Source organism: Austrofundulus limnaeus, unplaced genomic scaffold (genome assembly GCF_001266775.1).
Source record: "Austrofundulus limnaeus strain Quisiro unplaced genomic scaffold, Austrofundulus_limnaeus-1.0 Scaffold330, whole genome shotgun sequence".
Taxonomy (NCBI): domain Eukaryota; kingdom Metazoa; phylum Chordata; class Actinopteri; order Cyprinodontiformes; family Rivulidae; genus Austrofundulus; species Austrofundulus limnaeus.
The window spans coordinates 299,194-313,157 of record NW_013952732.1 but is presented as its reverse complement, the minus strand read 5'-3'; the positions used below and the strand labels follow the sequence as shown (position 1 = coordinate 313,157).

General features: G+C 37.3%; 1 protein-coding gene across 6 annotated transcripts in view; it reads left to right on the top strand.

The window, feature by feature from the left end:
• Positions 1–13,964, top strand: part of samd12 (sterile alpha motif domain containing 12) — a 129,124-nt gene that overhangs the window by 27,054 nt on the left and 88,106 nt on the right. For all 6 annotated transcript variants that reach the window (XM_014022455.1, XM_014022454.1, XM_014022457.1 and 3 more), the window contains 1 exon segment: positions 5,188–5,317. In XM_014022455.1, coding sequence (XP_013877909.1) covers positions 5,188–5,317 — 130 coding nt within the window.

The window sequence follows — 13,964 nt, the reverse complement described above, 5'->3', positions numbered from 1 at the left end:
ACACACACACACACACACACACACGCACACACACAGTCACATCCTGTCTGCTTCTCTTCTCTTTGATCCCGGCTCTTTTATTGTATTTGAAACATCGGTGTCACAAAGAGGGCCGTGCGATCGGCTCTTGATTAAATTAATGGAGTCTGTTCATGTTGGATCTTTTCAAATGCTTATCAGCGTTGGTGCGATTACATGCTTCATTATGTATGTAACTGCGCCCCGTTGCAGTTGTTATTAAGCGGGGTGCGGGGGAGGGGGATATTTATTCCAGACTCTGGCTCGTGTTTTTGCAGTTTTCCGATCTCCCGAAGGCCTTCCTCCTCGTCTTTAATTTTTGGGTTGTCCTTGCTCTGTTGCTAAGGTAACAGGGGAGCTTGAACTGGGCCTTCAGATATTAATTAAAGCCCAATATCTTTGCACAACTGAATACATGTTCAGAAAGACTAAAGATGGGCGATTTGTGTGCAGACAGGTGGTGCATGTGTGTTTTTATTATTGAGCACTGCCGAAGGCGATAGTTTTTTACCYGTGTAGCTTCAGCAAAATATCCCATAACTCACGGCATAGATTTAAAATAACTCACAGAAGACAATAATTAGATGTGCTTACAGCTAATTAATGTTCAGTTTGTCCAATTCAAGATGGCCGCCAAAGATCATCAATATTAGCTGACAGAAAAACGACAAGAACTTAGTTAATTTTATAGATCTTGAGCTTAAATGTGGCGTTGTTGCTGAATATCATTCACAACAACTCCTTAATTTCCCAACATAATTAGTATTAGTTTAATACTCCAGGCTTTTGTTTTCTGTATTTGTTTTTCTGAGATGCACATGTGTATTATGTGTGTTTGTGTGTCTGATCTATCATGTTTCCCCCTCAGAAGTAAAGCAGCTTCTCCTCTCAACCCTGTGCTGTCACTCAGCTCACTAATTGGCTCGTAGTCTCTTGAACGCAGCTCTTTGAGCGTGATTGTGCTCTCGTTCCCTCTCTGTACTGTTTTTCTCTTCGCCCTCTGGCTCTGCTGGCTGGCTGACTGGCTGGCAGGCGAGAAGGCAGCCGCTCACCTATTGTACCGGCTCCTGGAAAACAGCTATGGGCTAAATCAGTGCAGAATGTAAAACACAGATGGCCATTGACTCACAAATGGGTTCGTGGAAAATGAGAATCTCCTGTGTCAGTCTGCAGCTCTGGCTTTTTACTCCCCTGCCTCATCTGTCAACCCAGCCATGCTCGACCTCCTCCTTTCTGTCCTGTCCCTCACTCCTTCTCCAGCTTGGCCTCCTTCTCTCCTCTGTCGCCTCGGGCTCCCAGTCAGGGTTAATTAGCAGCGAGCTGAGTTCTATTTGTAATGGTGTGRATGCTGATGCTGCATTTCTGTTTTTCATTTTTTCATACATTTTTTAACTAACTACTTCTGCATGTTGTTTGTTTTCCTCACATAAATGCACTGAATTTCTTCAGTTACTCCAGAAACGTTGTTGGAAATCTTCAGCATACTTGCTCTGTTTTTTTTTTTTTTATCTCTGTATGCTACTTTAATGTTTTATGCCATCGTTCTGTTATTTTCAGATTTTAGCTGTCGTTCTGGTTTTTATAACGTTTAGCTCTTTAGTTGTTGTTTTACTTTATCTTTTTATCTACATGTTCCAGTTTTAGCTACCATCTAGTTAACTAATTGCTACTTTCAGTTTTTAGCATTTTGCAACTCCTAGCTGGTGCCTTCTTTGGGAGATTTAGCTAGGTTTTTCCCACATTTAGCTTTTAGCTGTTTTTTGCTACTTTTAGATTTTGATGCATATTTTGTTGATTCTTATATTTTTTATATATTCTTTTAATACTGTTAGGAAGCTTTTTGATACTTTTTACTTTACCAAAGTTTTTCCTGATATCGTGAATTGCTAGTTTTAGCTTTAGCAAGTGCATAGCTTTTTTAGCTATTTTTTGCTACTTTTAGATTTTGCTAAGTATTTTGTTGATTCTTACTGAGCCTGCAAGGGGACATGGGGGATTTGTTTTCTTTTTGCGTTCCCATGCAAAAGTGTTGCGTTACCTCGCAATACCTTTTGCGTTCCCTCGCAAAAGTCATTAAACACTGYTGTGCCTRCTGCTTTATTAACAAACTCACATGTTCACCATTAGCGAGTTAGCCTACTGCTTTAATTCAGCTTCAGAATGAATATATCACACAGCCATGTATGGAAGTGTGTCATATGCCGATATTTTAACACAGTGCAGCCACGCAACATCAATGTCAATTTCACAAACTTGTGGCGACACATMCTGTTTTGGTAACYGGATATTTCAAAATAAAAGTCTGATTCAATTCAGTTCATATACAAATCAAACTTTTGCGTGGRAACGCAAAACAATATTGTGAGGGAACGCAAAAGTATTGCAAGGTAATGCAAAAGTATTGCGAGATAACGCAAAAGTATTGCGAAGGAACGCAAAAGAAAAAAATCCCCCCATGTCCACTCGTGGGCTCCGTAGATTCTTATATTTTTCAGATATTTTATTACTGTTGGGTAGCTTTTTGATAATTTTTACTTCTAGCAAACATTTTGCTGATATTATGGTACCGTACTAGTTTTAGCTTTAGCTAGTGCATTGCTATTTTAGCTAGTGTTTTGCTACTTCAGCCTTCAGCTTTTGTTCTTTTTCTTTTCAACTTGATTTCGGCTTAAGCAAATTTCATCATCATCCTTCAACACATAGTGTTCACATTGTATTTTCACAAAATAAGCTATTTTTCTAGTGGGTAAATGTGTCTTCTTCCTGTGACAACAACCTGTCCCTTCTCTGTATGTTGAACATCTATTCATTCAGGCTGCCAGGCACTTACATTACGTGCTGCATCCTGCCTACCTGCCTCCATACTTGCCTGCTTGGTTGAACTGTCTGTCACTTCACCTTCATGTGGGAGATACAGACCATATGCTCACACCTGCATGTACCTCTCCTCGATTCCTCTCGGATGCTAGATATAGAGTGAGTGGGAGCTCAGAGAAGAATAAAAAGAAAGGAGGAAAAAAAACAGCTGAAGTGGAGAAGACTGTGCCTGATCTGACAGGGACCATATGAGAGTGAATTCAGGGCATAGAGGGGACCTGATGGAAAGCTGCAGTTGAGGAAAAGCTGCCAGATTTCTCTGGCTGCAGGAGGAAAAGGGCTTCCATTGCTATGCAATGCCTCACTGCTCCATGGAGCAGGTTAAAGTGAAAGGGAGAGGATTTTAATCACTTCTTTGTTTGTAATTTTAGTAGCCTTCTCAATCAAAATCAGCAAAAAGGTCAACATTTGCCAGAGCATAAAAAAAGGTTTAATTTTGGTGTTAAAATATAAGTTCAGACCAGGTTGATGAGCTAATGGACCAGGACCAAGACAAAGGTGGATTAATGTAATCTTTAAATAACTACTGTCTAAGCAAATGTGTAAACAAAAGTGAGAAGATCCAACTATTCATCCATCTTCTGTTGCTTTTCTGTGGTCAGATTTTGGAGGTAAAAGGTCCAGATAGAAATCCAGACATCCTTCTCCCCAGCAACATCTCCAGCTCCTCCTGGAAGGGATCCCAACACATTCCAGGCATTGACAATCTGTCAGAGTCTCCCCTCCAACACACTGGATTTAACATAAAGTGTCAACCCATTCTCACTCCCAAGTCATCACATATTGACGCTTTTCCAAGGTTCCCTCTGCGTCCGATTTTGACGCGTCGGGTAGGCCCCTTGCATCAGTTTTTGACGAGATGGGGCGGAATCTGTTGTCATAATTTCAAAAAGTGTAGAAAATGCACAAATACTACCATCCCAAAGCCTAAAATGTTCCTGACCCTATACTAAAATTAACCATTAACCCTGATACCTAAATTTAACCATTTTTAGAAAATGTAGGAAATTCACGTCAACTACGTGTTCCAAAGCCTAACATTACCTAATATTCGCCRTAGACATCCTATCCCTGACCCCACTACCTAAAATTAACCATTAATCCTGATCCCTCATATTAACCTCAGACCCCTGACCCAAAGACCCCTGGTGGCGCAACCCGGAAAAGCCACGGGCGGCAAGGACTGACACAAGGGGGTCACCTGAAGCGTCAAAATAAGACGCAGAGGGAACCTTGGAAAAGCGTCAATATGTTGACGAGTCRGGAGTGAGAATGTGTTCAAAGTATGATCCCTCAATAGTTGGAGCACAGTCCCCCTTTATAGACCAACGTTCAGGTCTGCCTCTCTACGGKTTTAAATAAGACCCTCAATGTAATTCTTCCATTATTTGACACTATCTTCAGTCTGGGTCATTTCTCCAACCAGGTATTTATTGGGACAGAGAGAGATGTTTGAGACCAACAAAGCTGCATCATCAGCATATTTGAAAACTCTGTCTTGCAGCTACAATGTATCAAAAGATAAATGAAACACCAGATTCAAACGATGCTTAAAATAAAACTTCAGTTCATCTGAGGTTTTTGTTTGATAGTATTTAAAAGTATTTAAAGCTGGGGTATATTTGTGTCTTCAGCATTCAAAGCAAAAAAAAAAAACAGTCTAAAAATAAAACTCTAAAGAAAAACGTTCATGAGTTTCTGATGTTTTCTCAAGAATTAAATAGATGTTTATTTTTTCTGTGGTTTGTCTGGACACCCCTTCATAACTCCTATAAACTCCTATTTCTTCAGATTTCTTTTTTTCCTTTAAGGATTTTACCTTCACATTTATCACCCTGATGGTTTTTAAAATTCATTTTTTGTCCAGTTTTCAGTTTCAGTGTGCATAATAAAAAAAATTAAGAGATAAAAGTGCTTAGAGTTCAATAAAATTACAGAAAAACATGTTTTTAACCAACCTACCAAACAAAACCACTTCACATGGTCATGAAAGTATTAGACTTAAATTTAAAAATGTAAATATAATGAGCAGTATTTTCATGTAAACCTCTAATTTACTTCACTCAGACTTTAATATCAGTATTTTCACACTTTAGTCTGGGTTTTATTAATGTTAATACTCCATGTGACTAATTTGACTGGTGTTGTTTTTTTATTGAGTACTTCTTCTTGGAACTTTACTCAAAGCAGCTGTAGCAGTACAAATGGGATATTTTCATATTTTGCCGGTGACTACAAAAGATGAATATTTTTAGTTTGTAAAATAATGAATGTTTTTTTTTTCTCATGCAGCCAGGGTACGTGAAGCTCTCCAAGCCGGTGGCTCTGTGGACCCAGCAGGATGTGTGCAAATGGCTGAAGAAGCACTGTCCCAGTCAGCACCAGATCTACAGCGACTCTTTTAAACAGCATGACATCACAGGTATTAAAATCTAACCATTCTTTTTAAAACATCATCATAGTAGTTTTTTTTTCAGACTTCAACTTGGTTAACCTTCCTGTTAGAAGAGGTCATAAAGAGACAAATTATTTACAAACAGTAACTGTTGGTGTGGGAGTCAATAAATTTATAGTATTTTAAAACTCTTGAAATGCTTCCAACTCCTGCTAGAATAATGCTTAATATTCAGAGTCAGAACTGTTCATGGCTGGTATTCCCAATAAAGCACTCTTAAGKCTCTAGAGGATTATTTTAGGGAGTTAAACGGATATGCTTGTGTGTATCATTTCACAATAATCACAAAATTGCAGCTGATGTGACGAAATACCTTCAGCATTTTTTCTCTAAAGTCACAGACATTTTGGGGCTTGTCTTCATGCGTTTTTCAGATTCCTGCCTGGTTTGTTTGTGCTTCTCTGTCAATAAAGTCCTCCTGGGTGTTCTTCCATGGAGCTCGTTAAAATTCAAAAAGCTACAGATGGTGCGATCAGAAAGTGTTGCATCTTGACTTTGAAGTTTTGTTTAAGTAGTTTAGAATGGTTTCTTTTTGCTCTTTTTCTAACATGGGCATCGTCTGATTAACACGGGGTTGCATTTCCTTTTGCATCCACATCCTGGGAGGTTTGCTGTAGTCTCATGAACCTTACGTATTTTATAATATTGGCAGAAGTGGTCAGAGGGTCATAAGGCTRCTTGGAGATGGTCCTGTAGCATTTWCCTTTACCACTATGGATGGGCATTGTTTGAATTCAGGTTCTGGTTTCTGGTTTTGATTTGGTTCCCAATGATTTCTGATTTTGATTCTTTATAGAGGCAAGGTAAACAAAAAGTTAAATGGTTAAAATRAGGTAKSYAACCAGAGTTCTTTCTGGATGAAATAGTCTCAGCTTCTCTAAGAATTTAAATTCTATAAACTTTTTCTATTTATGAAGCTGTTATCAACCWCTTTATATCAAACCTGTGAACCGCGGGCATCCCACACATTCTTCTTCGTTGTGTTCAGGCAGCTCACCTACTGGTTTTTCTGTTGGCTTTCAACAGCTTTTTTTTCAGTCAGCAGACAGGGTATCGAAACTACGACTTGAAATGTAAAATTTCGAACACTTCTAGGAGGATCGAAACATTAGTCCCAGTTCCAGTCAACACTTGAGACTCGATGCCCAACCCATTTTATCACAGAGTATCCTTTTCTCAGTGTTGTGAACACAACACGCCAATCGTCTCAGTGGCAGACGTAGTTAACTCCCAAAACCTAAAGTTTTAAAAACAGCAGAGGTCTATAAAGTACTTGGGAAAAAAACTCAAAGTAAAATTACATGAACAGAAATGACTTTGGTAAAAATATATTTCACAGATGAGAAAACTACTTAAGTAAAAGTAATAAAAATGTTCACAAAAATTGGAAAAGTAAAAGTAGTTTACACACTTTCTAATACAGAGGTTCGGGGTCGGGACCCACAATGGGGTTCCAAAACATCAAGTTGGGGTCCTGAAAAGGTTTTCTGAATTAATTATATTAGAAAATAACAACTAACAATTAWTTTTTTTTGCCTTTGTTGTTACAAAAGAGTAAGGTTAGTGTACTTAAAATGGACAAAAATAGCATAATGAATATTGTTACTATGCTCTTATTTTTTTGACATGAAAACATTGGTCATGATCCGGGGGCTCAGATCTCTTCTGCTGGTATTTTGAGGGTCCAAGGCTGAAAAGTTTGGTAACCACTGCTCTAATAAATAAATTGTTGAATTTACTGAACCAAACTGACTCCACTAAGCCTGKTTGAGTAAATTGAGCAATATATGYATCTTTGYTCAGTTTACTCAACTAATCTTAGTGGAACCAGTTGACATGACTTTGTTGAGTAAATTCAACACTTCATTTTTTAGAGTGCATAAACGTCTGCTTTCATGATGAGTTCAAACATATTTAATTTTGTAACAAGTAACTAGGTGTTAAATTTTAAAGTAAAGAAGTAAAAGTATCATTTTTAGCTTTAAAATGTAACAAAGTAAAATTAAAAGTAGCTAAAAAAAATGGTCGAATTACAAATCCTCAAAAAAACTACTTAAATACTGTAACAAAGTAAATGTACTTAGTTACTATAAACCTCTGAAACAGATATTGTGATCAGTTATCTCTCAGCATGTGTGTTGTGAGCTACTACCACACTGAATTTTAGCTCAAAATCTTTAAAATACATTGAGTTATAGTCATTTATGTGTTTGTTAAGGTGGTGGCCATCTTGAATTGGATTAAATCTAAAAGTTTTTTGTTGTAGATATCCAGCCAGCTGCATTATGAAAGTTTCATTAAAATCTATCGTCTGGTTTATGAGAGTTTTTTGCTGCAGGCACACACTCGGGCAAAAATTGCTGCTTCYCCTTTGGCACTGGGTGATAAAAGTGACCAAACACACAGATCACCACAGAWTGGGTGTTTTTGCTTAAGTTGCTCGCACTGTAAATTCAATTCAAGATCAGGTTTGTGGTCAAAACCTGAGGAAGCGAAAGCAGATTTTATTCTTCACCTCCCAGGTGTGCTGCCACCTGCAGCTCTGCCACGCGTCTGTCAACCCCTCCCGTCACTCTGGCAAGAGTCGCCACGTCAATCACTCCCATAAAGAGGCTCTTCAAGGTCACCCTGGGTCTAACAGCTCTCCAGTCCTCATGGCAACAGACTGTCGTTAATTTGCAAAGCAGTCATCCCTCTCGGAGCACGACTGATCACACTAATATGTTTATTTGTTGCTGTTGAGGACCTCCTCGATTCAGTGACTGGCTGGCGAGATAAATCGCAGAGCGGCGTGATGACTCACTGTGCTGTTTTACCCTTTGATGCGTTTTGACCGCTGTATGTCTGCGCACAGCTTTAGCATCCTCTGTTTAATGGTCTGAAAATATGAATCTTTCTGCTTTGCACCACAAGTCGCACATGTCTCATCAGCTGCAGGGAGGTCCAGGAGATGACCCACAGTTCATTGCGTCCTCGCTGAGCCGCTGCTTCAGGTTGAATCGAACTCCAAGAAGAAGCACTTAAGGATTTGTTTTCTTTYCACTTTTGGCGTACAAGCCGCCAACCACTGATGAATCACCACTGAAATGTGAGTTTTAGCTTTTTTTTTTTTGTCAGTTTAATGATTTGAGTCTAAATGATCTATTTGCTAAATAGATCATTTGGTGTAATGATTCAGAAAAATATGCTCAAAGGACTCAGAAGTTACCAGTGAAGTCATTTTTCGTAAAACATCCGTGTAGTTATCGCATCAAAGATGGATTATCKCAGAGGAAGTCACTTTGGGATGGGTTCTTGCAAAGAACTTTAACAAGAAAAGACAGTTCAGATCTTTTGAAGTGGGTTTTTATGGAAATGTTTCAAACAATAAATATCCTAACTTTTAGATACAAGAGCAGTATTTGTTTGGAAAATTAATTAATTAATTAATTAATTAACAGTTATTTAACCAGGCAAGTCCTGTTGAGATCTCAGATTTCAAGGGAGGCCTGAAGGCAACCAATTGTACATGTTTTTAGGGGAAAAGTAATGCATAATAGTGTTTCATGTGTCAATTTTATTTAAAAAAGGGGCTAAAAATACATAATAAATTACAACCAACAATAATAAAAACAGATCAATTACAATGTCAGGCCTTACTTTAATTAAATGYCATTGAATAAAAGTCTTAAGAAGCACTTTGAAGTTTTCCAAGCTATGAGCAGATCTAATATTAAAGGGTGAGTTATTCCATAGATTGGGAGCAGCAACAGTGAAAGTATGATCACCTTTACTCCTAAATCTGAATCGTGGAACATCTAGAAGCATCTGGTTGTGATTGCTGTTTTTAAGCTAAAACGGCCAAGCAATCGTTGGAGTCTAAATCAAAATCATTTATGTTGAAGTGATGGAGTTGTAACCATTTTAATTCATCTCATGCAATATCACAGGATAACCACCCTCAGCTATTACCACATCAAATTCCAATAACAAATATGTTCATCTGAATGTGTGCAAATTTGCTTTTGCTACTCTGCTCACCATTTAATGGATTTAAACAGTTTTAACCTCACAATCATTTTTTTCTCCTTTTACTTTATTGCGTAACCTCTTGGGTTCAAGCAGCAGCTACAACCTTGAGCCTCTATGAATGATTTATAACAGAGTTGAAAGAAAATTTTAAAAAAGTCACTGATGATGAAGAAATAAACTCCCATTTTTAAATCTGGTGATCCAACAGAAGTTTCAAACTATCGGCCAATTTCTGTTCTTCCTATTTTTTCTAAGTTACTTGAAAAAACATCATTTAATCAACTACTTCAGCATCTAGAAGCTAATAATATGCTAAGCAATAGCCAACATGGTTTCCGCACGTCAAGGTCAACCATGTCTGCCTTAATTTTATTCACTGAACAAATACGTGTTGCTTTGAACAAAGTTCAAGTAACTGGTGCTGTATACAGTATATTGATTTTCGTAAAGCGTTTGACACAGTTGATCATTATACACTCTTACAAAAGTTGATTTCTTTTCAACTTTCATCATCTGCAATACAAATGTTTTCCTCTTATTTGACTGATAGGTGTCAGGTTGTGAAACATGGAAGCTCTGTGTCCGGGTCTCTGCCCTGTTCCGTGGGAGTTCCGCAGGGTAGCATACTGGGCCCATTGCTTTTCCTATTATACATAAATGACCTTCCAAAAATATTGAAGTATTCAAATATTTTAATGTATGCTGATGATACTGTTCTTTTTTGTCTGATTTCAATATTGAATCTATTAATAGTCAGTTACAAGCAGATCTTCAGACATTTCATGGTTTGCTTCAAGATAATATTTTGTCAATTAATGTTAAAAAAAACTGTGCATGTATTTTTCCTCACCCAGGAGACATTTCAGTAGAACAAATCAACTCACTTTTTAAACAAACCCCTTGATATTGTCACTACCTACAAATATCTTGGAATTACTTTGGATTCTCATTTGACTTATCGTGATCATGTACAAGTCTTAACCACTAAGTTGAAACAGAAATTATACGTTTATTCAAAAATTAGATCCAATCTGACATCTTCTGTTTCAAATATCTATCTTCATGCCATTATACTCTCAACCATGTCGTACTGTTTACCTGTTTGGTCTCTTACAACAAATGAAATCTTATAACCCATAGTTAGGCTCTACAACAGGGCCTACAAAATTCATAAAAAACTTCCTGGTTGGACTCATCACTGTACAGTTCTTTCATTGTCTGATGCCTTGACTTTTCAGAATTATGTTTTGTATAGTGGTATTAATTTATATTTTCAGATCTTCCAAGGTGCCAATTATGGAACTCTCTGTGCATTGCTGCCCATATCAATTCTGGAAGTGGTCATTCAACTAGATCTGTTACAAAAGGACAACTGATATTACCAACTTTTAAAAACTGTTACGGCCAGAGKTCTTTCTTCTATGTTTATACTAAAGCATGGAATGACATTCCTCAAAACATAAAGTCCATTTCAAAACTACAGCCCTTTAAGAAGAATCTTGTCTGCCATCTGCTGACACTTTTTGTTGTGCTCATATTTAGACGTCCTATTTTGCAAATGCTGCCTTTTTGAAATTTGGTATGCTTGTTTGTCTTTGTGTCTATGGTGTAATAATGATGTGATTGTGATGCTGTAATTCTGAGTGTTTTATGTGCTGCAGAACAGGAACCTGCTGTAAAACGGCAATTATGCTGAGTCAGGCTTGATTTTTAATAATCTTTTCCTGTTAAATAAATAAATCAAATCAAATCAAACTAAATAAACTAATTATTTGGTTTCGTTTTCTACTGAAGTGACAAAAAAAGAAAAAAAAAGAAAATTTAATGTTCGTTAACTGAAATCGTGACGAGATCACATAAATTTTGAATCTGACTAAAACCGTGAGGAGAATGGACCATACAACCCCAGATCTGGTTCTGAGCGAAGTTTTATTTCTTACGGCTGAAGCAAGCAAAGCAGCGCTGCTCGAAACCGGAAGTTCCGGTCTATAAATACATGGCTCTTCAGTGCCTGGTACGCCCACTACTGGCCTACGGCTGAATCGCAGACACTCAAACAAAAATCCTTTCCTGGCGTGTCATCAACAGTTTTTATTATGTGTTGTCATTTTGTTTCAGGCATGTAMCTAAAGCTATTTTAATCAAGACATAACAATAGTCAAACAATAGATTATAAGAATCAATACTTAAAAAGGAAATCTATGAAATGGTGTGGTGCTTTTAAAATCAGTTTCTAAATGACTAATAAATTTCTTCAGAGTAGTTAAGATGGACAGAAAACCCATCCGATGACATGGCGTTCATCTTCTGAAGAAACATGATGCATTTTAAAACTTCGTCAAATTCTCCAATCTAACACTTGTTTTTAAATGCCTAATTGGACAGACTCCTCAGGTAGTCTGTGATCTTTTGGTTCCTCTCAGATCTTCTAGCTTAGTAACATGTGGTGCAGACAGTAGGGTCTCTTTATTTTTAAAACTTCATYGGGTCGAACAGCTTTTTCTGCTCAAGGATTTATTGTAAAATTCCATCTCTACAGATTTAAAACTAATTTCTGTCTGGAACCATTTTAGATCAAGACTGAAGCATTTTCTGAAGGAGGACCAAGTTTGTAATCCTTTTTTAATGATATTATAATCAGTGTTTTAGTCTGTTTTATGAATAGTCTTAATGATTTGTTCTTTTTAAACAGTTTCATTTTTAAGTTGCTAAAAGCCCATCTAGGGACTGGCATTGCAAATTAGCTTATAAATGTTTTAATGTATGGTATTATGTGGCACTTCTTTCTATACAAATGAACAATACATTAAATTAAATTCTGTCTTAGTATCTGTATAACCGACTCATTTCTAGTCCTTTTTGCAGTTTTTTTATGGTCAGTTGGCTCTAGCAGCCATCTTGAATGGAGCAGACTTGAAAAGCTGATCACTTTGAAAGATCTAAAATATCCCTTTAGGATTAAACTCCTTAGTTTTTCAAAGCTTTAAAAAAGGTAGTTTTTCCGGTTAGTGTTTGACTCTATTAAAACGTTAATGATTAATTAAACAAACGACCCATGTAAGCTCTTAGAGCGCCATCACTTTTACAGAATAATACAAGTGAGGAAAGAGTTAACAAATATTCATGCACACACACGCGCACGCAATTAGGAGATAATGACATGCACAAAATCTGCAAGTAATTCAGTTTGTCTTCACATTGGGCATTAATTAACAGAAGCCAATTAAAACAAGCCAAGCCACACCGATTGAACTCGCAAGGCAATTTACATCCCAATCAATCTTTGAAATATTCTGCAGATATGTTTTTGTTCCAACAGCCCATTAGAATAAACAAGGCAAACAAATGCAGAACAATCATGCGCAGACAAACAGCCTGAATGGATTTTCTTGGAGAATCCAGGCGTGCATCTGAGTTTGGAGATTATCCGTTCAGAGAAGATTCAGTCACAAGATGTGACCCTTTCAGATTCTGTATGCATGAATTGACTATTTTCCTGCTCTGGATTTTTGTTGGACTCATCCATCCATAAAGGAAAACTCAAACCTCTTTCTGTCTGTCAGCGGTGCTCAGTCTCACTCGTCTCTGATGTAGTTATTCCTTTCACAAAGTAGCAAATCAATAAGGAGTCTCTTTTTCCAGATCATAATTCAAGCAGACATTAACGTCCTCCATCTTTTTGACATAAAAGAGCAGCAAGAGAAATGCATTTTACCGCGTGTCATTGTGGGTCGCAACATTTTAGTGCTGGATGGCTTCAGTATGCAGCAGCTGCTTCCCTGCRAGGCTCCTGGAACCTCTGCCAAAGAAGTGTTTCCCATCCTCCCTCCAGCCTCCGTCTTCACCTCTCACCCTCCGCTTTCCCAACAGACGGGGCCGCAAGTTTGACTTTAACACCCTGCTGCAATTAAAAACACATTAAAGTTTATTAGGGCATAATTAGATATTAGTCCCAAATCCGTCGTAATCACAAAGACAGAGTGCTTTTAGTTGAGAGAGAAACTTGAAAAATGAAGGAAAGTTTCCAATAACTTGGATGTAATCACTTTAAAGTTGGAATGATTGATTATTAGCGCTTATTTTCTGTGTCATGAAACCTTTGAGACTTTAAAATATAAATATGAMACAGCACCTGTGCTGACAATCAACACGAAAAGGCATAACATGATATAATGTAAGATGCTAATATAAGATATGATGCTAAAATTAAGTCGTGAGTGTCATCTCACAATATTGCATAAGGTTGAATGTAATGTTATTTTCAAGGTTTGACCAAAACGCCTACAACTCTGACTTTTCATGTGGTGGGTGGTATTTTTTATTTTTATTTTTTCAAGGAAAACAAGGTCTTCAATTTCTAAGTTGAAACAGTCTGCTCAAGTTTTAGGATAGTTACATTTGCACTTGTTATTTAATGGACTAACTGTCAATGCATTTCTAAAAATATTCAATCATTTAACTGCATCTGTTTCCAACAATACTGTATATCCAATGATATAATGGGCTTCTGGAAGCCTTTCTGCAAAAAGCTCATGTGATTCTTTGAATAAGTAGAAAGGGTTAAAAGTGATGACAAACCAAAAATGGCTCTCCAGTTATAACT